A 25,316-nucleotide genomic window follows, 5' to 3' on the forward strand; every position below is an offset into this window, starting at 1 on the left:
CCATCGAGCATCTCTTCAATGATGGAACGACACGGGAGAAATAAAACGCCATGCTACAGTGCTGTCAACAATCCTATGCTGGTCACAAACGGTGCTTTCTAGAATAAGTTGGCCTGTTCAGCACCTGCTGTTGTGATCTGACACAGACCGATGCCGCCATGATGGCCCGGGCCAGCATGCAGGTCCTGTTGTTTCTCTGAATTCATGCAGGAAAAAAAGGTCAGCAAACACATCGTTAGTGCACTTTAAGTTTATTCATCACATGCAGAGCAGTTTAACAACATGGATACTGAGGACACGTTGTGTGTTATTGATCAGGATTTTAATCAGTGCTTGAGAGAGAACTGCATCTGTTCAATCAGCAGAAAAGAAATGCTGTCTACAGCAAGCTTTGCTTTCAAAGCTCTGTTATGGACTGAGAGACGCTTCTTATCTTCAGTAGCTGGGCGCTGCCCTCGTGTCGTTCTTCAGCCCAAGCCTTTGACACCAAACACATTTCATAGCAGTTATTTTCAGCCTGAAGCAGAGGATTTGATTTGCTGTTGAAGGCAGCGCTCCGTGAGAGCTGTGCTTCCAAACCATTTACAGGCTGACGTTACCCCGGCTGCATTTCTTTCAAATGAGTAACAGCCTGACATGGTACGTTTCTAGGAATCTAGATTTTGATTAACTTTTTACAGCGTGCGTATTTATGACAGCAGGCCAGCATCGTGAAGCCCGCTCACGTTTGGCCAAACGAGGGAGTGAACAGAGATTTGGATGAAGGCATGAACTATGAAATATTGGTTCTGAATTCTTGCTGAAGCTGTCAGACCAACAGGCAACACAGCAGGTGCTGATCTGCACGAGCGCTGACAGATGCCCCGTGCTCTTTAAAGCTGGGCAAGGTAACTGTGCCGGCTGGCAGCTGAAGACAGCAGCGAGGAGAAGCTAAAACACTGAAGGGTGATGTCAGCAGGCTGCACGTGCACAGAGTTGATCCTTCATGTCATCAGGTGTGCGAGGAAGAAAAGAGGCGAGTTCTCGTGGTTCAGGCTATAACATGAAGCACTGCGACATGGAAATGTATTATGTCAGTGAGAGGAGGCATTACAGGAGCCAATCGAATGGTCGAGTCGCTTCTTACACACAACATAAACTAACCTCGGCATGAAACCGTCTGCTTGTTTTCTCCTCAATAAAAGATTCTCCAACCAGCTCACGGGTGGCTGTTGGGTTTGTGATGGAGGCTCCACCAGGAACTTCCTTGTAGTTTGGATGAAAATACCAACATTTGCTAACTAACTAACTAACTAACTATCTTTGCAGCCAGTTTCACAGTAGCGCCTACTTGGCAGCTGGGTGTGGGATCCACATTTTCCCTGGTAAACGGGAGTTTGCAGAGCGACCTGTGTGACTCGGGCTTGCTGCTGCTGTTATTTTCAAATGGAATAGTTGCAAGTATGGAAACTATAAAGGGCGGAGCCACCATGTTACCCAGTCACAAAGACGCCGTCTGCTGGTGAATGTGACGAGAGGAGTGTACCTGCCTGAAACTGAGAGACGTCCCTGAGCCCACACATGAATGTTTGTACCACCTCCACATTAGCCCAGATAGATTTGACAACGCTCTGCGTCCACCCTGCGTTTTCACAGAGTAAAATGCGTCATTGTTTTAGAAAGTCTACGTTTGCGCTGTCCACACTGCGACGCAAAATGCTGCGTTTTCAAACCGCTGCGTTTTCCTTGAGCGAAAACGGCGTCTCAGTGTGGACGGGAGGCCAAAACAGAGAGAAAAGCATGCATCAGTGTGGACGTAGATCAGAGAGCACAGAGTGTGACACTCATCACCACCCAGTGGTCACTCAACAGAATCCAGCTGTGAAGCGCTTCTGCAGCAGTGTGAGGTCACAGATGTGCGTCCACTCTCTGTAGGTGATGTAACCTGAGCACGAGTCAGTGACAGTTGTGATTTGTGAATACGGTGTCTTTGTGAGATCAGCAGTGGTGTTAAAAACAACGACTGCTTCATCAGAGACCACCCAGAAGTTAAACGGTTCCCGAGACGTTTGGCTGATCATTAAGACCATTAATATTATTATTATTAAGAATGTGCTGCAGGTATTTACAGACACATAATCCAGTAACACTGCTAAAGAGAGGCCTGTGGCCTGACTCCCTTTCCAAGGATAAATCACAGTTAATAACTGCCAGACAGGGAAAAAGAAACAATATAAAGAACTTGAAGGAATTCATACCAGCTTCCTGTGCCTCCTGTTAAAAATATTACGACCTGACAGGGCTCAGTGCGTCGCCTGTGGAGCAGATTTAATGGAATAAATGTCTCACGGCTATAAATAAGTGACCAGGATCAGCGTCTCCTGGAACTGCACCAGCAGGGAGCATCTGCAGAGTTTCACGCTGCAGCCCTGACAGCAGACTTGCTTGGTATTCCTCTTACGAGAAGCTTTCTTTCCTTTGCACGCCATGCCCCACTTCATCATTTCATACTTTGAGTCTGTGCTGCGCTGTCCCAGCAGATCCAGCGTTTGATCCAGAAACCATTAGCTGCTTCCAAAAGCAACATCTCGTCTTCCTGAGCGTCGTTTCCAGTTAAAAATAAACAGCCTTACACAGTCATGGATTGGAAGCACACTCTGCTCTGGAGGTAGACAGACTGTTCATGAAGCTGTTTAGGACTCAGATTAGTCGCTGGCAAACAAGTCCCCCACACATCATCTAACTAACAAAGTCAAAGAGAAGGTGTGAGAGCCGCCGTCTCTGATAACAGAAGCTACTGTAGGAGGCGAGTCTGTCAGTGCTGCTTGTGTTAACATCAGCAGATAGAAAAGCTGCTGTTGCGTTTCCACTCGCTGTCCCTGCCATCACTGCCAGTCGACTAAACGCATCACATGCAGAGAGTGAAGTGCTGAGCTTATTTTAAAGTAGCTGCGGGACTAACATCACTCTCGTTTCCTCCCGACTCGAGGTCATACCCAAAGACGTGCAGTGCAGCAGTGTGTTGCTGCTTTGTGCTTCCTCTCAGACTCACAAACTGTCGACCAGCATAGAAACCAAACATTAAACGTGTATCGTGTGTTTTCAGCAGCATTAAAGGCATTTACAGCACAGACACTGTGCATTTAAACACTTCCTGTTAACAGGTGGTGATGTCACAACATCAGAGTCAACATCCACATATTTTGTCCACGTTCAACACACATGTTTAAACTAGCTTTGCAAACGAGACAGAAGCAAAGAACATGTGTTCAGTGTGTGTGTGTGTGTGTGTGTGTGTGTGTGTGTTAGAGAGCAAGCCAAGTGAAAGTCAGTGTTACTCTGCTCTTTAAAAACATCTCATCTTACAGCAGCACTAATGCGATCACACAGCCTGAACACGCCGAGTGCAATAGCTGCTGCAGTGTGTGCATGGCAGGGCTCTTAAACTAAAGGAATCTCAGGCAGCAGCTCCAGAGCTGTGCCAGCTGTGCTCATATTTAACACAGTGCTGTGCAGTTTCCAGTCCTTTGAGCGCCGGTCGGCTCCTCCTGCAGGTGGCGCTCACTGATAGCAGAGGTAGCTGGTGATGAGTTTAGGGACCTCCAGCTGGCCTATGACATTTAGAGCCCTGGTGCCGAGCTTCCTCCTCACTGCCAACCTGCTGAGCTGCTGCAGACTCAGAGGAGAGGCTGAACACGGGGAAAACATGTCAAATCTCTGTTCATAACACATGCAAATGATAATATGACATTTTTCACAAGAACAAAATGACGTGTCAGCCTCTAGAACACTGATTCACTGTGAGAGTAAAGCTGGAGAAGTGAAAGACAGCTGAGCAGCTGTGCATCAGAATGTTATGGCACATGTCAGGTGTCGTCTTTCTGACGCTTCGTGGAAGTGAAAATGATCCTCTCGTGCCTCCTGCTGGTGCTGCACACTCATGAAACTTACTCTCATAAGACTGTAGGCAGGCTGCAGAGGGAGAGCCCGGCGTGGTGTAGTCCACGGGTCTCCTCTCGTGTTGATCTCGAGCGTAGATGTTGGCTCCAAACTCCACCAGCATCTCGATCGTCTCCACCCGCATGCTTTTAGCAGCGTGGTGCAGCGGAGTCTCGTGCAGCCTGGCGGCGTTCACTTTAGCGCCTACGCAGAACAGAAACATTGAAGCCTGAAGGAAGACGTCGGTGTGGTTATTTAACACATCGTTGCACCGCGGCGGTTCGTGCCGCGCCTCAACACAAAGCTCAGTTTCTCAGGGGGGCAAACATTACTGACGGAGGTGCTTTTTGTTCTTTCTGGAGCATTTCTGTGATTGTGTGCCAATAATGTCTGAAGAACACTCGTGCTTTTACCAACAGCATGTTGGAAACCTCTCTCTGCTCCTCACACACCTGTGGCATCAGGACGAAAATCCTGTTGCCTCGTTCTCGTGTTCCCAAAGCGGAGCGTTCACACTCCCAGCGTGACCAGCAACAGTACCCACCATCCTTTTACGGCTCCGGGGTAAGGGGCTAAAAATGTGTTCTCATCTGCTCCTTATACCTGCTGGTCTACAGTTAGCACGCTGACTGTAAGGTAGCTTATACTGTGTTGTACTCTGTGTTTGATTCATCCTACTGTGCAGACCCTCACCTGCATTGAGCAGCTCTCTAACACAGTCCGTGTGCTCGTTAGCACAGGCCGCGTGCAGCGGGGTGCCGTGGTAAAGGTCATACGCCTCGAGACAAGCTCCCATGGAAATCAGCAGCTTCACACACTCAGAGTTTCCTGAAATACAAACATATATAAAATTAACTTTTATTTTCCAAAAACACAGACAAAAGCACAACACGCGACACTCTCACCTCCCATGCAGGCCTCGTGCAGGGGTGAGGCTGTGCGGGAGGTGAGGGCAGGGTTCGCCTTGGCACCGTACTGCAGCAGAAGCCTCACACACTCCAAACTCCCAGCTGAACAGGCATCACACAGCGGGGTACTTCCATCCACATTCCTTGCATCCACCTGACAGCATCATGGGGAACAGAGTGTTTTCTATCAAGCCATTTCTACTTGTTTGATCTACAGTTTGACCGACTGTAGATCACATTACTGCGCCTGTGACTCACCTGAGCTCCAGCCTCAAGCAGCAGCTGCACACACTTGGCCTGTCCGTGGAGGCACGCCTCGTGCAGCGGTGTGATGGAATCCACGGCCACCATGTTGACCGAGGCTCCGCCCTGAATGAGCTCCTCCAGTTGGGAGGCCTGGCCGAGCGACGCTGCCTTGTGCACCTCTGTTCGCTCCGCCCAGCAGCCTGCAGAGGAGCACGTCAGGAAGAACTGAAACCTCATCTCATTTACAGCAGCTGTTCTGCTGGGGTTTCTCAGTTTGCATGTTGCCTGTGGAACACCTATACACTCGCAGACCCGGGGCTGAACGCAGAGACGAACACACCAGGACAAACCTGGACAAACCTGGTGTGTCCTTAGGAATCTTGAAGGACTGTTTACAGAAATCAACATGCTGTAAAAGTTGCTTAATCTCTTCTAACAGTCATTTAAAAACCTCCCACTCATTCACCTCTACAGCTTCCAAAACACTTTGTGAAAGATTTCAACAGTTTCTACTGGAAAAATATCAGATTTGAGGTACTGGTCCCTACTGGGAGTGTCGTTCCCTGCTGCTGTAAACCAGTGTGAGCCTGTGTCTTTGTCAGTGTTAAGTGAAGCGTACGTGTAGGTTCAATAAGGAAGCTCACATCCGTCTGCTCCCAGGTGTTGCCGGCTAAATCTAAACTTCACATCACTTCCACTTTCCCACGCTCTCAACCTGTTTGTGACATCACCATTCTAGTCCAATCATCTTTCTCTTGGCCTTCTTCGGGCCAATCAGCATTCACGGCGTGTACTTTAGATCTCACCGCGCATCTTTGGGAACCCCTGTTTTTCTGATGCTTGTAGCCGACACTCACAGTATCCTGTTATGAAGGCTCGAGCACTGTGGCCATTAAGGGAACTGCTCCACAGTGGTTTAAGTCTTACTTTATGAACAGGAGCTTCTCAGTCCAGATAGATGCTTCTTCCTCAGCTGCAGCACCTCTTACTTGTGGAGTTCCTCAAGGATCCATCCTAGGGCCACTCTTATTTTCCTTATATATGTTGGCTCTAGGGTCGATTTTTATTTTAAATATAATATCTCTTTCCACTGCTTTGCTGATGACATTCATAAAAAAAGAAAAACAAGTCTTGGACGCAGCGTTTTCAGTGGGAGAAACGTTTCATCACTCATCCAAGTGACGTTGGATCCCAAAAGGTTGAACAGAATCAGCTTTTTGGGATTTACTTGCCTGGATGTCTGAGCATGCATGAAGACAACTCTGTGAAACTGTTATCGGACTGTCTTGCTGATATAAAAGTCTGGATGAACTCAAACTTCCTCCACCTTAACAATAGCAAAATGGAGGTTATGGTATTTAGGAGATCTTTCCAAAACCATTCTTGAGCGCTTTGTTGTTCACTCCTCTGTCAGGTATCTTGGCATATTCTTTGACAGCTCCTTTAAATTCACAAAGCAAATAAGCTTTAAGCTTTATTCAGCTATGACTTCTTGCTAAGGTAAAGCTTTATTTTCTTCCTAAGGATTTTGACAGATTGAGCCACGTTTTTATATCAACTTGCTTACTGATTACTGCAGTTCCCTTTATGTTGGTGTCCTGGTGTATTTTGGTGTTTTTGCTCTATAAATAAAGTGGACATATATAAACATATATGGAATTAGTACTTTTCAAGCTTTGCTACCACTCGGTGACCACTGCGTGATGGTCAGTGTGTGTGTGTGTAATTCTAAGAGCCGCATTAACTTTTTCCTGTTTTTACTTAGCTTGCATCCACACCTGAGGCCAGGTTTGAGTTTCTTGGCACCCTTTGTACCAGGTCTGCCACTACTGCACATTCACCCAGTGTATATATATATATAATGTTCTTCCTCTACACCCCCCCCAATTTTTGCACATGTCGAGGAGCGTGTCAGGCTACATTTCACTGTGTGTTATACTTATAACACACAGTGAAATGTAGCCTGACACTTATACAAGTGTATAACTATGCATGTGACAAATAAAGAACCTTGAACCTTGTCTATTTGCTCTTTGTGGGGTGGCATGGACTTCCTCCCACAATCCATTTCATATACACACATACTGTGTGCCGGTGGCCTTCTGTCAGTGCAAGCTGCCTACTCAAATCTAAAAGTGGACGTAAATTAAAACATGCCAAAGGATGTTCATCGCATCCTCTACAGAGACAAAGTCAAATGCATGACTCGATGCGTGCTTAATCATCCAGGTAAGGAAAAAAGGTTGATTCTGTTCACCTGGACGTAGCGAGAAACGTTTCGTCATCATCCAGTGACGTCTTCAGTCCCAGCTGACTGCAGGTGTCCCCAACCTTATAAACGGGGCATTTACACGATGACTCCAACTGGCGCCACTGACCTAGAATACGCTAAAGGTCAAGACTGACCACTGATCAGTGATCAATGCTCTTTGATCAGTGGATGTGATCGATTGTAGTTTATGGTTCACGGCTCAGTGCGTGAGTTCAATAAGCAAGATTGTTTTCATTTTTTACCGCGTGCCACTGCTCGGTGTGTGCGCGTGCAGGCCCACGCAGGCCCATGTGGGCAGCGGCGAAGGTGTCTCTCACGTCATCGTCACGTTTTCCAGGTGAATAATTCTGTCTGTGTAATAACATGACAGCCGTCATTACCTGCTAGCTCCAGAACAAGGATTACGGCAGCCGGTGCCAGTCCTGCCGAGCTAACTCGGCCTCGATTACCGACCGTCTCGCTCTCGTACTCACCGATGTCGCCAAAGAAATAGGGCCGAGACTTTTCAGCGTCCATCCTCCGACTGCTTCCCCCGCAGAACAAGCTAGGCTGGCACGAAACGCGGGACTTACGGCTGTTTGTAAACAGCGTCCTCGCGCGCTACATGCGGCAGGAGTCACGTGACAAAACCCGACCTCCGCGGGCATGTTGGACTTTGTAGTTTTTACCCCAAACAACACCGTTTCACGCGTGGAGAGCGACTAACATTTATTCTAACTCAGGTTGAATAATATCCTAGCGGGGTGTAAACAGCCTGTCCTGAACAGAACGCCTGGTCACGATCAAATCTGTAATCTGGTGTTTAACACAGCAGCTCGTGTCGGAACCACAGAGTAGCTGCCCTGCACCCACTCACAATATCTTCTGTTGAGAGCTCCTGTAGATTTTCTCTGAACAGGCTTTGATCAGCTGAGCTGTACCTGCTGCTGCTCTGAGGTTTCACTGAAGTCAACAGTTTGTAACCCAATATTTGACACGCTGATTGGCTGATTTCCATTCCCCACACTGACAGTACACTGTTTGTGCTGTTTTCATACCAGATGGCATAAAGTTGGCATGAATTCAGTGGATTAATCAGCTACCCTCGATGCAATCTAATTCTGATCCCGAGCACCTCTGTGCACCAGTCGCACACTGTTCTTTACTCTAAATCCATCACAGTGCACCTCACTACCCTGTTTATCCTACACAAAACAACTGTAGCATCTCCTTTCATGTAGCATCTCCTGGTGACCAACACCCAAACAGGACAGCCATTCATCGATCGTCTCAGGAGCATCTTTACACAGCCTGGGGTCTTGCCTGGTGTGACAGACCCCAGCCTCTATGGATCGTGTGCTTAGTGCTTGTTCCTCTGCTGCCACGATTAGTGCCTCTGTTCAGTCGAGCTGTATCCAGCCACTGGTAGGACTTCTGGATGTCAGCCACTTCCTCTATCTGGAGATGCAGGGGCCTGTCCTTCCATGATGGTTCCTCCTCTTCCTCAGGTTTCTGCTGCCTGAGTTGTTCACTGAGCATGCAGTTGGTTATAGGCATCTTCCTGATGTATCTGTGGATGTTCGCTGTCTCATCCTGGACTGTGGTGCTGACACTCACCAGTCCCCGGGCTCCTTCCTTCTGCTTAGCATACAGCCAGTCAGGGTTCTGACTTGACCCTCCATGCATGGTCAGGAGCTTCCTCGTCTTGAGGTCACTGAATTTATCTCCTCCTTTGGCCAGCTTATTATCCCAGCAGGGTAAAATAACTTGACCTGAGTCACTGATGTGCTCTTGGAGTACTTTTGGTAGTCTGGCCAGTGTCGCGTAATGTGGAGTAGAGAGAGCTGACAGGCCCCTGGCCATCACAGCTGAGCCGATAAAGGAAATTGCCTTATGTGTTATACATGTGTTGGAAATTGTCAGAGTGCTGAAACAGAGCTTTATATAGATTATACGTGTTCTCATTCAGCAATGAATTGCTTTAATTTGACATACAGTGTTGAACTGACTCCGTACAGAGATTTTCATCCTGGTTACACGTGTTTCATCTGAATGGCAAACATTTTTCAGGGGGCATTTTAAACCTTGTACACTAAATGTTCATGTGTAAGTCTGTAGGGATATGGGACGATCACAGTACTGGAGGTAGCTGTTGATGCGGTGGGATATATTCAGCTGGCTCAGGACCTCCGATGCTCTGGTACCCAGCATCCTCCTCACAGCAATCCTGCAAAGCTGCTGCAGGCTCAAAGGATTACCTGTCAACAACAAATGTTTTAATAAGACGATCAGGCCTCAAAAGCAAAAAAAAGAGCAAGAACGTAAGAACTTGAATGTTTTTGCTGTAAGTCAGACACAACGCAGAACCTTACTTTCATAAAACCTGAGGCAGGTGTACGAGGGAGATGCAGGTGTTGTGTAGTCTATAGGCTTCCTTCCCAGGTTGTCGCTGGCGTACACATTGGCCCCAAACTCCACCAGCAGCTCAATCATTTCCACCATACCGACCCGAGCTGCGTGATGCAACGCCATTTCATGGAACTTCACTGAATTCACATTAGCACCTGCATAATTCACAATCATGTAAAGGTCTTAGTCCAAAGACATGCACAGGTTAAATGCTGTTAGCATGAGTGAACAGCTGTCTGCCTCAGCCCTGTGATCCAGAATGAACCCGCCCCTCACCCTCTGACAGCTTTGATTGGCTGCAGCACTCTCTGTAGGAAATAAAACAACCATACATTGCACCTTTAACACACCTGCAGTTAGCAGCTCCTTGACACAATTCAGATGTTCTTTAGCACATGCTATGTGAAGGGGAGGCCCAAAGTGGACGTCAAATGCCTCCAGCTTGGCACCGCTGGCTATCAGCAGTCTCACAACTTGGGGGTTACCTGAGAGGAATGTGAAGCGTTGTTCATAGGGAGACACGTGACAGCATGGCAGAGTGTTGTTCCTGCTGAAGGTTTACCTTGTATGCAGGCCTCGTGGAGCGGTGAGGCAGTGAGGGCTGTGAGGGACGGGTTCACCTTGGCTCCATAGTTCAGCAGCAGCTTGGCACATTCCAGGCTGCCAGCAGCACAAGCATTACAAAGAGGCGTGCTACCATGGATGGTGCGTACATCCACCTGGAACAAACAGAAGAACATTATCTAGCTATTCTTTAGGTAATCTACAAAATTGTAGGGCCATGTTAAGACCTGAACAACAAAGAGTAGTTATCGTTTGTGAGGCTGTCACAGAGGGAGTGCCTCTTGCTGCCCAGCAGTGGGATTCTGCACCAGAGAGCATCACTTTGTACCCGCTGTGTTAAGGTGCGCGACTCCCAGACTCTACACCGGCTTGTAGAGTGAAGCTGTGCCTCACCTGGGCTCCTGCCTCCAGCAGCAGGCGAGCACAGTTTGGATGAGCCTGGATGCAGGCTTCATGTAGAGGAGTGATGTTATCCACAGTCACCATGTTGACGGACGCTCCGTTTTCTATCAGCTGCTTCAACTGCAAAGTCCTGCCGTGGGATGCTGCTTCGTGCAGAGCAGTGCGGTCTGCCCAGAAGCCTCACACACACACACACACGAGCACAACAGCAAAGAGACCGTCCATTAACCAGTTCCATTATGCGTAAACCCAGTAACCACGGCAGCAGTACTGGGTGGAATAAGTCTATTCTGTCAGTATCCATCAGTGTCATGGCAAAGTGTCCATTACTAATATATGAACAAGGGCAATACTTAGACTATTACAGAAATAACGACGTCTTTTTGGCCTCATTCATCATGTTTAGCACATACGTCCATTAGTTCGAGTGTAGTCTTGTAAATGTCGCATTTGCTCCTCATTTACAGAGGAACTCCGCGCATGTCATCTAGCTCTAAGCCGGTTAGCTACCAAATGACTTGGTCTGTGCAGCGGCCGAACTTCCTCTGACGGGACTGTTATTCTCCGCCTACATTTCCCGGTTAAACCCGCTTTTGGCAGCGAACACACGGTGTTATAATCGGACGTCAGCCGGTCCTGTGGATGAGCTGAGGTGTAAACCGTTAACTGCTGACGATGCTTACCGATGTCGCACAGAAACGAGCGGCGGGCTGCCGTCACCTCCATGATTACAGGTTACCACACACGGCGCTCTACAGAGTCGAACGGAAAGCCACCGCGGCATTCTGGGAATTGTAGTAGCGATCTGAAGACGAACCGAGGATTCTGCAGACTCATAAAGCGAACGCGGAAGTGTCGAAATCCATTTCCTAGTTTGGTCACATGGAACTTTTCTTCTTAAAGCGAGTCAGTAATCATAGACTACCTACCTTTAAGGTGTTAAAGGCTCGTTTACAGTGATGCCAGCGAGGTGTGACGACTGCGGTGGGTGATCCGAGGCTACAGGGGTGCTTGGACAGCTTCAGCTTTCCTTCCGTCACCACGTTTGTCCCACAGATGCCTTCATAAGAAAGCAGACTTGCTGTGTGTCCAAGAAGCTCGTGTTTTAGTTTCTTCAGCTTGGCACGAATCATCAGCATGTGTTTGTGCGTTAGATCCATGGAAATGTGTTTTTACCTGATGACCCAGTATTACAAGTCTGAGCTTTCATCCATGATGATGCACTACCAAATGTTGTCAGGGTAAGGATGTGTAGAAGCAGACATTACAAAGCCTGCTGCATACTTGAAACTACTAAAATAAATAAATCTCACACAGCTTTGGATTTTGACAAAGTTTTTCTTTTTTTACTTTGCAGTACAGAAATCATTTGAGCCCCAAGATAATTTTTTTCTTCCTTTTTTAACAACAGTTGTTCAAAACCAGATATCACAAGGCTCCCATCAGTTCAATACTGCTGCAGTACACATTTGGTCCTTCTTAAGCAATTACATGTGTCATCAATCTGCTGTTAATGCTCGGGTCTTTGATTATTTTGGGTAATACAGGAACTAATACATTTTTCTCAGATGCATTATAGTAACTCAAAGTGTTGAAAACCGGTTCAGGAGGTTCATGTTGAGCTACAGTCGTGCCTGTGACTTACTGTATGCTGTCGCACAATCAGGGGATCAAACAAAGAAAGAAGACCTAGCCCATACACCACTAAAGCACTTTTACAAAACCGGACCATATGATGTGGATGCTGAGGTGCTGCCTCGCACGGCGCTCTGCTGTTACCGGCCTGAAAGTGCAGGAACTGCCACATCCTGTGAGGAACACTCAGCTCAACACACCACAACTGAATACAGACACACGATGCCAAGCCACAACTCACAGAACCTGACACGAAAAGAACACCTGCATATACAAAATATCAGCCGAGTATATAGTGTACATCTTTTCCAGATACTATTGATTATGAATCGTTTCATTTGGCATCTTTGGACTACGCATCGTCTTAGCATGATGAATTAGAAAAATGTAGGGTATTAACTGTCTATTAGATATAACCAGTATTTAGTGCAACACCCACCTGAATGATGTGAAGAAGCATAGCGCTCTCCCTGAACCCTATCCAACAAAACTATACCGCCTCTCTCTATGCATCATCAACTTCTTCAGTGGGCAAACTGTGTACTCGAGTAATCAGTCAGCCCACTGGTCTTTACTTTTTTGTGTAAGTTTTCTATTTTTTATAAGATTTCCGTTGTCTTTGATTATCAGAGTGTTGCAGGACTGGCTGCCTCTACGAATCATCGTCACCAAAGGTGTCTTTCTTCTTGCGCTCCATCTCAGCAAAGTCAAACTCTGAGCCTGTCATCCTCTTGTAGATGTCCTTGATGTCATCACAGGTGGTCTCAAAGTGAGTTGTTGCATCGTAGGACCGAGAGATGAAGATCTAGAGGGAAACAAAAGTCCAAGTGTGCCTTAACGTCACAGAGCAAACATCGTGAAATAAGCAAAACAATCATCCATACAAAGTAGAAGCAACAACAGAGCAAAGTCTCCAAGAACTAAAAGAAGTCCAATCAAAGCGCCCGAGATGTTCAACTGTAACTGTTCACCAGGTGGCAGTAAGAGCACGCAGTGCGTTCTTTCATGTCAACTACGCACACTACAAATCATTAGTTACAAAAGCATCCTCCTTTTATTTCTGTGGTCACAGAGGAGCTTTCAATGGCTTTGTAAACCTTTGTGGGCGGAGCTGATCGAGCACGTTGTGTGTGCCTCGTGTAAAAACCCAGCATTAGAGTAAAGAAACTGCAGTGCACACAGATATATGGCAGAACTTTGCAGTCATGTCCAGGACATTTAATAACAATATCTGCCGACTGGTTTTTAGCCTTGTAGGCAGATTTACAAGCTAAAGCTAACGACAGAAGGATAACATGCAGTTGTTGAAGATGTGCACTCTGACAAATCAGCTCAACTGCACAGAGATTAAACCAAGTCTGCCTTTATCATGTGATAAATACGGCCATGTGCTAGTCACACATCTATAAGACACCAACGCTGTGTGCTTCATTAACTGCATCGCTGACTTTAGCCATGTTAAACATGCCATTCAGATCCAAGCTGGAAACTGACAGAAACAGACTTCAGCCCAGTCTGGATCTGACACCATTTTTTTAACACTTCTAGTCAGGTTTAACTGTGACATCAACTCCCACTGTGTTAGCACTGAGATTTAAACATTCACAACAAAAAAACATCTCCACAAGTTCAGAGATTGATATACTTGATGGGAAATACAGATGAAGATGAGGGATACGGACACATGCATGAAAAATCCTGGAATGACACGTTTTTCCTCTGTGGGTATTTGGCAATAGTAGCAATACTGGGAAGTGTACGGTCGGAGGTCAAACTGAAGAAAACACCAGCACACAGAAAAATGGTGTGAAAGCACACAAAACACTGGAAAAAGGCAAAAACAAACTCAACAGAAGTGTTTCTGGCAGGGCTAACTTTCTGGTAGGTCACCGTGGCACGGTCAAGAACAAACTGTGTAATAGTATAAACAATATTTCATCTTCATACCTGACTTTCAGTCCCAATGTCAGTGGGTGCATACTGGTCGCTAATGCTGACAAACTTCTGCTCGATGGGCTCCAGTAAGTCCAGGGCTGGCTTGATCTCCTTCTCTGGCTCACCCGTCTCCACTGTGGTGCTAACGATGGCGATGTATTTACCCTGCGCAGCCACATTGTGTGCAAAGGAGATCATACAAACATAGATGTCTGCAAAAGAAAAACTCAAGTTAGTGTCACATTCAATGTTGTCATTTAGTGCCAGTGGCCAACGTTTTGATGTTAGACATTTGAAACCCTGCATCAGATCTGAGCCTTAAGTAAAACCTGACGTGCATCTCGAGAACGTGACTGCACATCGGGTGGATGCTTGGTGTGGAAGGTTGGGGTGTGGGGATGAAAGGATTTTCACTTACTACGCAAGTTAGGACGTTAAGGTCTGACTATACAAGCACACTATACAGCTGACTGAAAATTTGATCCTAAAGGCCTAAACATGAGGCTGGCTGCTCACCGTGTTTCCTGTTGACCTGATTCTGGGGGATGATGATCTGGCACGAGTTTACGTCGCCAGTGTTGGCTATAGGATGACTCAAGATGCAGATGGCTCTGATCACCTGACCCACTTTGGTGACACGATCCATAATGTAGCTGGGGTCGCAGATCAGCTGCTTGCACCTTGCAATCTGTGATTTGCAAACATGTTCAAAAAGTTAAAGTAGTGAACAACACCAAAGAGCAACTGCAGGGACATTAAGATTATAAAATGCCATTAATCCAGGTGGCCACCAATCACTGTCACTGCGATTCTCCATCAGAGCAAAACATGGTAAATGGTCTGTATTTGTAAAGCGCTTTACACATCCATCCACCCATCCACACACTGGTGATGGCAGCTACATTGTACCCACAGCTGGGGCGCACTGACAGAGGCGAGGCTGCCGGACACTGGCGCCACCGGGCCCTCTGACCACCACCAGTAGGCAACGGGTGAAGTGTCTCGCCCAAGGACACAACGACCGAGACTGTCGGAGCCGGGGCTCGAACCGGCAACCTTCCGATTACAAGACGAGCTGCCAGCTGTTGAGCCACGATCGTCCCTGAGACAGTCTTTGCAGATGCTGGTTCTAATACAGCGCTTTTCTACTCTTAAGGATAGGGGAACATAATAAAAGGAGGAACCAGTCTGGCTGTGCCTTCAGCACTACTGGGACCGGCGTTACTCACCTCCCCCTCCGACTTGACTCCCACCACCTTCCCATTCTCCATCACAATCTCTTCTATTGGCTTGTTCAGCATGTACGTCCCACCGTAGATGGCGCTAAGCCTGGAAATTGAGTCACAATTCAAGAGTCAAAACCACACCCAACCTCAATGTAACAAAGTCCAGTTAAAGAAAACGTCCTCAAACAAAAAGTCCAACATATCAAGTTCCATGTGGATTATTAGTCATCGCAGTATATTCTGAAGCAGCCTGACAGTCGTGCACTCAAACAAAGTATTGAAAAATATAAAAAGTTGTCTTCAAATAAAAATGCTTACTTAAAAAATAAAATAACAATGAAAATGTGTAGTTTGAGTTTCCTCCTTAACTCGAGCTCACATGTAAACCAGCATCTCAGCTTTAACTCTACTGTGGTCTCCTCACAGAGTTTGGTTTGCACACATGCTCTGAATGAAGGATTTGACTGAGTGTCGTCACATTGGATGAGTTACAAATGGTAAATGGCCTGTATTTGTAAAGCGCTTTACTAGTCCCTAAGGACCTCAAAGCACTTTACACATTCACACACTGGAAGTCTGTGACCGGGCTGTGTGCATACAATAACTGCTGCAAAGAGAAAGGCTGCGTATATTACAATATATCAAAGTTAGAGTAAAAACAAGTGCTCTGTTTAAATCTAGGACTGGTGAACTAGGATCTAATCTGCCAAACTGCCAGATTGAAAACGTGGTGCCACCTGCTGTGCCAACCCCCCTGTGAATAAAGGAGCAACCTATACTGTAGCTTATTAAACTTTCAGAACTCACTGCAGGAAGGTAAATGAAACCAAAACCTACAAACAGTGTGACAACTTAGGGTAGATATCAGACTATGAAGCAGAATATCCAACCCTAAACCACAGTTAACATCTTTTTGGTACAAACAAAATATTCATCACACGTGTCTAACAATGGAAAGTGTCCCCTACCTGGCAAAGCCTTGTGGCAGTTCTCCCAGGCCGTACAGTGGGTACAGATATGGGCTCTTGCCATATCGGGCCAGAGACTCACTGTAAAGCTTTATCCTGTTGATTGCTTCCATGCAGGGTTGATCCAGGTAACTAAGGGCAGAACAATTAGAACAATCTAAATGCTACAAGCTGCAGCGTTTCACAGCAGAGGCCATCATAATCATGCCCAATTACAGACACTGTTAAGACAAAAGAAGGCTACTAACTCATCTGTACGGTAGAGAGCAAGGGAGTGACCGGTGAAGTCCATGACTTCCTGGCCCAGGTCAAACTTCTTGTATATTTCCCTCATCGTCGTCTTCTTTGGGTCGACACCCTCCATAGTCTTGGGGTCATTCTCATCAAAGTTGGCAACAAAGACCAGGAACTTTCTGAAGCGCCGCTTCTCAAACAGCCCCATCAGACCTTTGAGTGAGAACGAGTTTAGAAAAGGAGGAAATCCATAACGAGAGCAACAAAACAACCTTCCACTAAACCGTTCAGTATTTAACTAGACTCACTGGATGCCAGGGCCTCCGTCTCCGTAGAGGGAACTTTATGGATTTTGGGCTTCTTGTACACAAAACTGCCTTCAACCACTTTGAAATCCAGGTAGCGAGTCACCTGTGTGATCAGCAGCATGCGGACCAGCTGACCTGCAACAAAGGGATACTTTCATTCATGGAAACGTTCATCGTTATCACATCTAAGGATCCTTTTAATCGTTGCCCAGTTATTATATCGTTTCTTGTCTACCAAAGATCAGGGAAACTATACCATTGGCCATGAGGAATTTAGGGACAAGGTCCACGTTCCAATCCCGGCCTTTTCCCATTGAGTCAGGAGGGCTTCCGGGAAGGTTGAAGCGCTTGTAGAGCTGTAGTGAGACACATAACATCTGACCCACAGGCAACAGCTTCCACTTTCACAGCGGCATCTTAATTTCCTACTCTCACAAAATGAAATATGCTAATTCTATCATCACCACCTCTGCTGGATAGAAGAGGAACGTGTGGCGTTTCAGAACAAAATGGATCCATGTTAAAAGAAGCCATTACCGGCCTTAAAATACAAACGTTCATCCTAACTCCACATCACTGTGGTGAAACAACCAACTCAATACAAAAGAGAAATCAGAGATGTGGGAGGTCAACTTACGTCTTCAAGAGGTGTGATGGAGGCGCTATCACCTCCGTAGTAGGAGTTGCGATCCATGTGCAGAACCTTTTTCCCATTCACTGACATAATGCCTGATAAAATACATTCCTGTTGGGAGAGGAAGTACAGAAGTTAGACTCAAATCAACCACAGAGTTCTTCAGAGTGCTTTCCTCACACACGAGTTACAGGATATAATAATGACAAAAACACTAATAATAAAAATGATTTACTCAACAGGAATAGCTGTATTTACCAGGGCAGCTCAACTGCATGCAGCTGCAGTGAAACATTACTTCATTGGTGGTTCAGAACTCGATTACTGCAGTCCAGCACGTGCTGTTATGTTTATACACATGCAGAAACACTAAGATCTATACAGTTACACCAACAAATCTCTGTTTTTTAAAAATGCAGCCAATTCAGGAAATGAACTTTTGTCAGACAACAACAGATTTACGCCTTCATCCTGACCGTAACACATACCATGCAAGTGTAACCTCCCTGATTCTGCAGCTAACCTTCTGCATGTCAGTTTTGCCTCCCATCACTTCCTGTCGGTCTCGATACTTTTAGCAACAGTCTGTAATGTGTGAAGTGACTCAGTAGGTCAGGTCGTCTACCATCACACTCGTAGGGTTAAACTGCAGCTTTTTTTATTTTAAACAAAACAAAAGCAGTGTTTCTGTTACGTTAATTCACTACGCGATTCGGCCATTTGTACTTTACAATGTCCCACGTGTTACTGTTTCCATGACTTTCAATTTGCCACAAGACCAACTTTGACCGAACATGTCTGACATGTTTGTGCAGAGCTGAGAGGATGAGTGCTGCTTCCACTGGGCTTCAGAGGGTTGGACATGATAAGAATTGCCACAGTGGAATTCCCACCCAAACTCAATAAGATTAGAGCTGAGGGCTTGTAGAAGTTAGCCACCAGTGTGAGCATCATGTGACTGGATTTTACTCTAAAACAAGTTGTTCTACTGAATGAAAGGTTAGGCTCAGGAGAATGTTTCTTACATACCAACCAAACTAAGGCAGCACTGACTGATGCCACCTAACGCTTACTGTCAACTTGTACAGCACCTGTGCCAGTACACACCATACTACAGCTTACTGGTAAACCACCTTTCCCATGAAAATATCCATTGCACAAAAACTAGCTGTTAAAAAAAAAAAAAAAAAAAAACCAGTTAAAAATACAAATAAACTGAAATAATACAAAAACTACAATCTAAGAAAAAAAAATGGAAACAATGTTGCGCTTTAATTTAAAAAAGATACAAAAACTGGATAAACAAAATGAAAATTTAAAACATGCAAAACTATAAACGCCCTGCTACCAACTCATTCACTCATCTCGGCATCATTTCTGCAACACTGTGCACGTTTGTCCAAAGAAAGTTTCATTTGCTCCAGTGAAACTGGATCGTGACGACTGCTCAAAGCCTCGTGCAGACACACCAAATAAATAAAATTAAATATGTGGGCCAGAGTTGCTGTAATGTGGCACAGCCACTCCTCTGAGGAGACGTGACTGAAGCCAACCTGCTGCTGCCTATAAAAACTGCGACTTTGAGAGAGGCCCGGAGGACTGTCAGCGGCAGGATTCATGCTGACAGAGGGGAAATCGTGCCAGTTCACTGTACTGTCAGGCAAAACATTACACCACCACAAGCAGTGACAGAGTCCCAGTTCAATATTTAACACACGAAGAAGGGAAGGGGTAGTCGGGGGCAACAAAGACTCCATCTGGACGGCTTTCTCAAACATCATAGTCACATGTCTTAAATATAACCTGACTTTTAATTTACTAATAATGTAAAGAAGTTAACTGAAGACCTACAAATGTACAAAGTTGGTGTCAGTTGTGGATATATGACTGATTTTCTTCATGTCATGTGACCATTAACGAGCCTGCCAGCTGGATAAAACAAGACATCAGTTTGAAGATCTGTTTCAGGCATTTTTCATCAGAATTTAATCTGATCACCTACAAATGCAGATTAAGACAAAGATAAAGCTTTACTCTATAGTAATAAACTGCACTGTGCGGTTGACTCCAGCACCGCCACGGGCAGATTAAAGGTCTACATGCAAACATGTGATGGGCTTATAAAATGAGAATGGAAAGTGCCACATCCACAGGATCTCTCCTTTATGACAGCATTTTACAGCAGCACATGCGGAGTGTAACGCATCTTTACAATCTCTATGCTTTTTGTATAACTTCATCATTTCATCAGTAAATTCTCAAACACACCACTGACACCTACAACCTAACAAAAACACTGGCCTGTTAGAGGACGTGTAAGGTCAGCAGTTTGTGACCCTCAGCTTTTCAACCACAACCCACGTTATACTTCACCTTTGGTTTTTACAGCAGACTTTTAGCAGAGCCTTGAATCTGGATTATATTTAAGGCTTTTCTTTTACCCATCAAGTCATCTCTGCTTTAAGTTTGTTTAGCCACAAACTAACCGGTGCCTTTCAGTAAGTCCCTTTGTTGCTTCCTTTTTGGTTGAGTCAGTTTCCTGGTTTTGTATTCAGTAATTTTGTCTCGTCTACAGCGGTGTACTCCTCGCAGAAGAGAATCCCTCCTCTTTTCCTAGCCTGAATTTCATCTTCTTCTTGAGGGTCTTAGCCCGAACATTTCAGCCCGAGTATCTTGTATCAGTTCCATAACTTCTGTATTACTTGACTCATTAAGATTATCAGCAGTGCTTCAAATTCTCTTATTTTTACTTCTAAGCTACTTTTCATAAGTGGAGTCTTGTGTTCCATCATGCCTCTGCACTACAGTTACCTGTAGTCATTATTGTGACTGAGTACTTTTACTGCACTTTAACTATCAATCTTTTAAAGTAAAGCACTTCTGCAAACACTGCAGATCCCTCCTACACATCAACTCAGTTATTTAAAATGGAGAAATGGTTTACCTGACAATGGGAATAAAAACATTTTGCTGACCTCAAATTACAGAAACAAAAGTCTAGATAGTGACTATAAAAACGACTAAGAGCAGTCACAGGTGTCACAGCTGGTTTATTTAGCGTGTTCTTTGGTGTGTGGCGAGACGCTGACATGCCTCAGGTTTGAAACGGTCTTCATTTTGCAGCAGATGACTTTTAAGCTGGTGGAATAATTTCGTAGTACTGCTACCTTTAGCAGCAATAGTTTTACGGCATTAATGCAAATGACCGCACTGTGTTCTGCATCCTCCTCACGAAATCCAAACGCAGCGAGTCTCATTCCCTCGCTCGTCTGAAGCTCCCGCCATATTTTTCCCTATCTGGTGGTATATAAACACAGAGTGCAGTGGGCCACGGGGGGGTTAATATTGCCATGCCAATTTATACTTGACAGTTACATCGAGTATACTCGATATATCGCCCAGCCCTAGTTTTAACTGTTGCTTTTGTCCTCTGGGCTCTGCACTGGTCACGTAACTGAAAAGAATGAATAGTGTCATTGAGTTTGTAACAGACTTCCTCGTATGGTATGAGGTTACTGTGCAGTTAATGGGATTTCCCATCTCTTCTTCAGCTCCCACCTAAAATGTTTCTACACCTGAGATGTGAAGAGCATCTTTGCCCTTCACTTGTATTCGTTCTTCTTCAGTTATTCACTCATTGGGACGAAAAAGAAATAAAAACACACGCACAGATTTTAGCCTCAGGTAACACATGGTTTACTTTGTGAGGGGGAGATGCCTGAGCCCCACCCACTGAGCCAGAGAGCAGCCAGGGACAGCTCGAGTGAATCGAAGGCAAAACATGCCTAACTTTGTATGCCCATCTGTTCAAATCTGCATATTCACTGTAAACTAATTACTGTTCTTGGTTGTCATTGTTCTACTATGTGTTTTACTCCATTGTTAAGTGTCTTTGGGTGCTTTTAAATAACATTTATTATTATTATTATCATTATTATGCCTCAGTCTTTTCAACAAAACGCCTTTTAGTCACCCGTAGTCTAGATTCTCCATCCTTTATCACCATCTCAGATGACAACACACTTATGTTTAAACTATCAGGACTGCTGGTTTGATGAAGGGTTTTAATGTCAAACTATAAACTGTAAGAAAACCCACAAATTGGTGAGCATCAATTCATCCATTGATAGAAACACTGTCACTGGCTTAATTGGGCCAATCAACTTGTAGAGCTGTCACAACAATCTCTTTATACTTCTCAATAACTAAATGCTGTCCTACTCACATCTCCTGGCTGGAGTCTAAAAGCTGCTTACTCCAACTACCAGCATCATAATGAGGACCGGGCCACACTTAGAGCTTGGCATCTTGTGCCAAGCCCCTCCTCTAATGTGTCGTCAGTAGTGGACAGATGGGGAACCCCGTCCCCCTGCCCCCTGCATAATAAACCTCCCAAAATCCAAGAAGGCCTGCCTAACAATTTCCATTTAAGACCTAGAGCACAGAGTACACTTCACAGTGACAGCTGTTACCGTGCACTTACAAACGTTTTAAGACTAATTGTTGCCATGTACAACACAGCTATCCCTTTCTAATTAAGCATCTGCCCCAGAGACAGGAAACAAAGTCAGATGAAGTTTCCTGGTGGCAGGGCTTGCACAGATTCCTGCATAACCTGCTCAGTTAGTAAACATAGCAACGCCTTTGTCTGTGTTGTAGCAGAAAAGGAGAAGGTGGCAGAATACAGAAGTGAAGTCATTTATTTGCAGACTCAACTACTTCCGTGTGAAACTACACTATGCCACCTCAGTCTTCAAGTCTGCTGTGGTTCTGAGTGGTTGGCCACCAGCTCTAACTAAACTGGCTTCTGGCAGTGTACTTTCAGTTCCTCAGCCTTGTTGGAACCACACCCAGTATTAGTCCTCAAAGTTAACCCGCTGTGCTGAAGTCCTGGGCTGAAGCAACTCAAAAACACGTCACTGTACAGCGACTCAACAAGGTGGTGACGACAATGGTACAAGCAGCAAGTTGGCTTGTGATTAAGCCCCAAACTAACCACTGGTTTTCCGGCATGTTTAAACAACAAAGTCAGGAAGTCTGTCCGAGGGAATCGTTTTATTTAAAAGTACGAGCAGCAAAGAGAGTCCGCAGAAACAAAGCCTACACATCCCCAATCCCACACACGCCACTCGGTACGTTAGTTTTTGGTGGGCGGCGGGTGTAAAAGTGAACTGAAAGTCGGACAGGATATGTAACTTCAACCTGCTGGTGAAGTTTGCGACTGCAGTTACATTAACGTGTCCCAATGCGCCTCTATGCCAAATAGCTTCTCGTTTTATTAAACCCGAGAACCTGCTGAGATTTATTCGTAGTGCTGTTCAGTTTGTAGTAGTTTAGTTGCACTGCCGCACAGAACAGCGCTGAAAGGACACTTCAACGAGCTCAACATAGCTGCACTGCCGTAGAACTGCTTGCAGCAGGCGAGCGGCGGTGGGAACCGTTTCGACCCCAAGAATACATTCGATGACACCGCTACAACAGGACTGTGCTCCGTCGTTAGCAGGCTAATAAAATAGCTTAATGTAGGTCAGCTAACGTTAACAGACTACTCATCCGTAGGCTAATCTTATCTTGACTGAGAAAAGCTGCCTTAATTGGCGCTCAGTTTCTGCATATCCACACAATGAACTGCGCTAATTAAACTCAAGCGGTACTACAATACCTATTAAGGATACAAAACAGTTTGAGCGTTTCAACTTATCTCGAGCGAGTTAACAGTTGCTATCGTTAATCTTTCTCAGACACTGAAAGCAGCTGCTGATAGCACAGAGCTAGTAGTTGGGGTTAGCGCCTTCATTTAGTTTCCATTGCTTAACACGTAAACGCTCACGCTCGGTTAGCGGCTAAGCTAGCTACTTAGCATTAACCCTGCTGATTAGGCCCCGTCTTCTCCAGCGTTAACCGCGATGTTAACAGGTTGCAAATCACGCCCACGCGTTGTATGTTTTTCTCTCTCACCGTAAGCCCGGTGCCCAGAACGATAACGTCGTATTCTTCATCCATTTTTTCCAAAAGTCTTTGCTCTTCCGCTCCGGAATATGAGGAAAGAAGAAAATGGAGATCTGCGGGGCTACAAGTGAGAAGGGGCTGCGGCTCAGCGTCAGGCGCCTTCGGGGCGGGGCTTCTCAGCCTGTCAGTCACTGCAGGAAGAGGCGTGAAGAAGCGTCGTACCGGGTACCTGTGTGGGCCAATGGTGTGGACGCACTGCTTCACAAAGCACAGTGTTGCACCTGTGCGTTACAGCCGGCAGGGATCAGGTAGGGTGACCAGAACCCGACAAAGTAGATATGGGCCAAACACTGTGTTGATGTGGGAAACCTTACCAGTGCCGGAAGGTAGTGTGACATATCCACAGCTAAATAACAATCTCATAAACTGTTTTAACGCAATACGGCCAAATATATTTAAATGTGACTCACTCATTAAGCATAAGTAAGTAAAACTTTATTTATATAGCACCTTTCAAGATAAAAATCACAAAGTGCTTCACAGAAGCTAAAACCTAAAACTAAAAATCAACTAAAAGCAAGTTTAAAAAGATGGGTTTCTAGCTGTTTTTTAAAAGCGACCACTGAGTCCACAGATCTCAGGCTCAAAGGAAGAGAGTTCCACAATCTGGGGGCCACAGTTCCAAAAGCTTTGTCGCCTTTTGTTTTCAGCCTCGTGTGTTGGACAGCAAGCAAGCCCTGGTCACATGACCTCAGGGACCTGCTGGGAATGTATGGATGTAAAAGTTCACTTATATATGTTGGTGCTTGTCCATGCAGAGCCCTGAAAGTCAAGGTCAAAACCTTAAACCCCATGCAGCAGACTGTGACAGCACTGAGCAGCTCCTTCAGTGGGAGACTGCGGCACCCACGGTGTGGGATGGAGAGATTTCGCAGGTCTTTCCTCCCCACTGCTGTCAGACTCCATAATAAAGACTTTAACTGATCAAGCACACACATCCATACATATGCAATAATACTAAGTGCAATAATCCTTTCTGTCATCGTTGTATTTTTACTCAGTTGTATATAGTATTTGTATTCTATTTTTATCTTATTGTATATTTATTTTATTTTATTCTACTGTATATAGTATTTTATTCTATTCTGTACAGCTGTGTACTGTATTTATTCTTATTGTATTCTAATTTTTGCCTCATAACTTTTGCACTGTCCACTTCCTGCTGTGACAAAACAAATTTCCCACGTGTGGGACTAATAAAGGTTATCTTATCTTATCTTATCTTATCTTATCTTAAAGTGGATTCTGAATTTAACGGGGAGCCAGTGCAGCTGAATCAGCAGGGGTGTGACATGGGAAAACTTGGAGGACTTGGTCAGAAGCTTAAAGTACAATAAGGATAACATATGTATTTCTGGTCCACTGAGTTAGGCTTTATTATAGTCCCGTTTTCCATGTTTCTACACCAGTAGTTAATAGTAGCTGTAATTTGAGCCGGTGTTTTGTCTTGTAATCATAGGGTTCTAGCAGGAGTGCATCCATTGGTTTTATGCCTTACTTGTCAATTATAGCAATTGATTGCCAATTATTACAGACATTTGACACACGTACTGTGTCATTTCATTCGCTTGTGTGAAGCTGAACAAAAAAACTACAGCAAACAAACGCTGTGGCTTCATTTTCTTTGTGATAGTTTCCATCACAGTCTCAAAAATGTACAGAAACTTTT

At 45.3% G+C, this 25,316-nt stretch overlaps 1 protein-coding gene and 1 pseudogene across 2 annotated transcripts; both read right to left on the reverse strand.

Moving 5' to 3' along the window:
• Positions 1 to 3,549: 3,549 nt before the first annotated feature.
• On the reverse strand, positions 3,550 to 11,882 carry LOC308400363 (annotated as a pseudogene). The gene is made up of 11 exons (XR_013974816.1): positions 11,382 to 11,882; positions 10,690 to 10,877; positions 10,083 to 10,451; positions 9,696 to 9,887; positions 9,426 to 9,581; positions 8,941 to 9,191; positions 7,818 to 7,893; positions 5,085 to 5,272; positions 4,824 to 4,980; positions 4,612 to 4,746; positions 3,550 to 4,122 (listed from the first exon to the last, which is right to left on the reverse strand). The product of XR_013974816.1 is annotated as an uncharacterized misc_RNA (transcript).
• A 134-nt stretch (positions 11,883 to 12,016) lies between these two features.
• gdi2 (GDP dissociation inhibitor 2) lies at positions 12,017 to 23,757 on the reverse strand. Its single transcript, XM_080886211.1, has 10 exons — positions 23,597 to 23,757; positions 17,642 to 17,749; positions 17,261 to 17,360; positions 17,005 to 17,139; positions 16,711 to 16,909; positions 16,463 to 16,594; positions 15,498 to 15,597; positions 14,785 to 14,956; positions 14,281 to 14,480; positions 12,017 to 13,138 (listed from the first exon to the last, which is right to left on the reverse strand). The coding sequence occupies exons 1-10, from the start codon at positions 23,639 to 23,641 to the stop codon at positions 12,986 to 12,988; spliced, it is 1,344 nt and encodes a 447-aa protein (XP_080742337.1). The 5' UTR covers positions 23,642 to 23,757; the 3' UTR covers positions 12,017 to 12,985.
• Between the last annotated feature and the right edge of the window lie 1,559 nt (positions 23,758 to 25,316).

This window comes from Rhamphochromis sp. 'chilingali' (assembly GCF_963969265.1).
Source record: "Rhamphochromis sp. 'chilingali' genome assembly, chromosome: 7".
NCBI lineage: Eukaryota > Metazoa > Chordata > Actinopteri > Cichliformes > Cichlidae > Rhamphochromis > Rhamphochromis sp. 'chilingali'.

Coding starts and splice junctions, on each gene's coding strand:
- gdi2 (XM_080886211.1), bottom strand. CDS start 23,641: ATGGATGAAGAATACGACGTTATCGTTCTGGGCACCGGGCTTACG. Junction 17,750..23,596: donor TTCTGGGCACCGGGCTTACG/GTGAGAGAGAAA, acceptor CTCTCCCAACAG/GAATGTATTTTATCAGGCAT. Junction 16,595..16,710: donor GCTCTCTACCGTACAGATGA/GTTAGTAGCCTT, acceptor TTCTGCCCTTAG/TTACCTGGATCAACCCTGCA.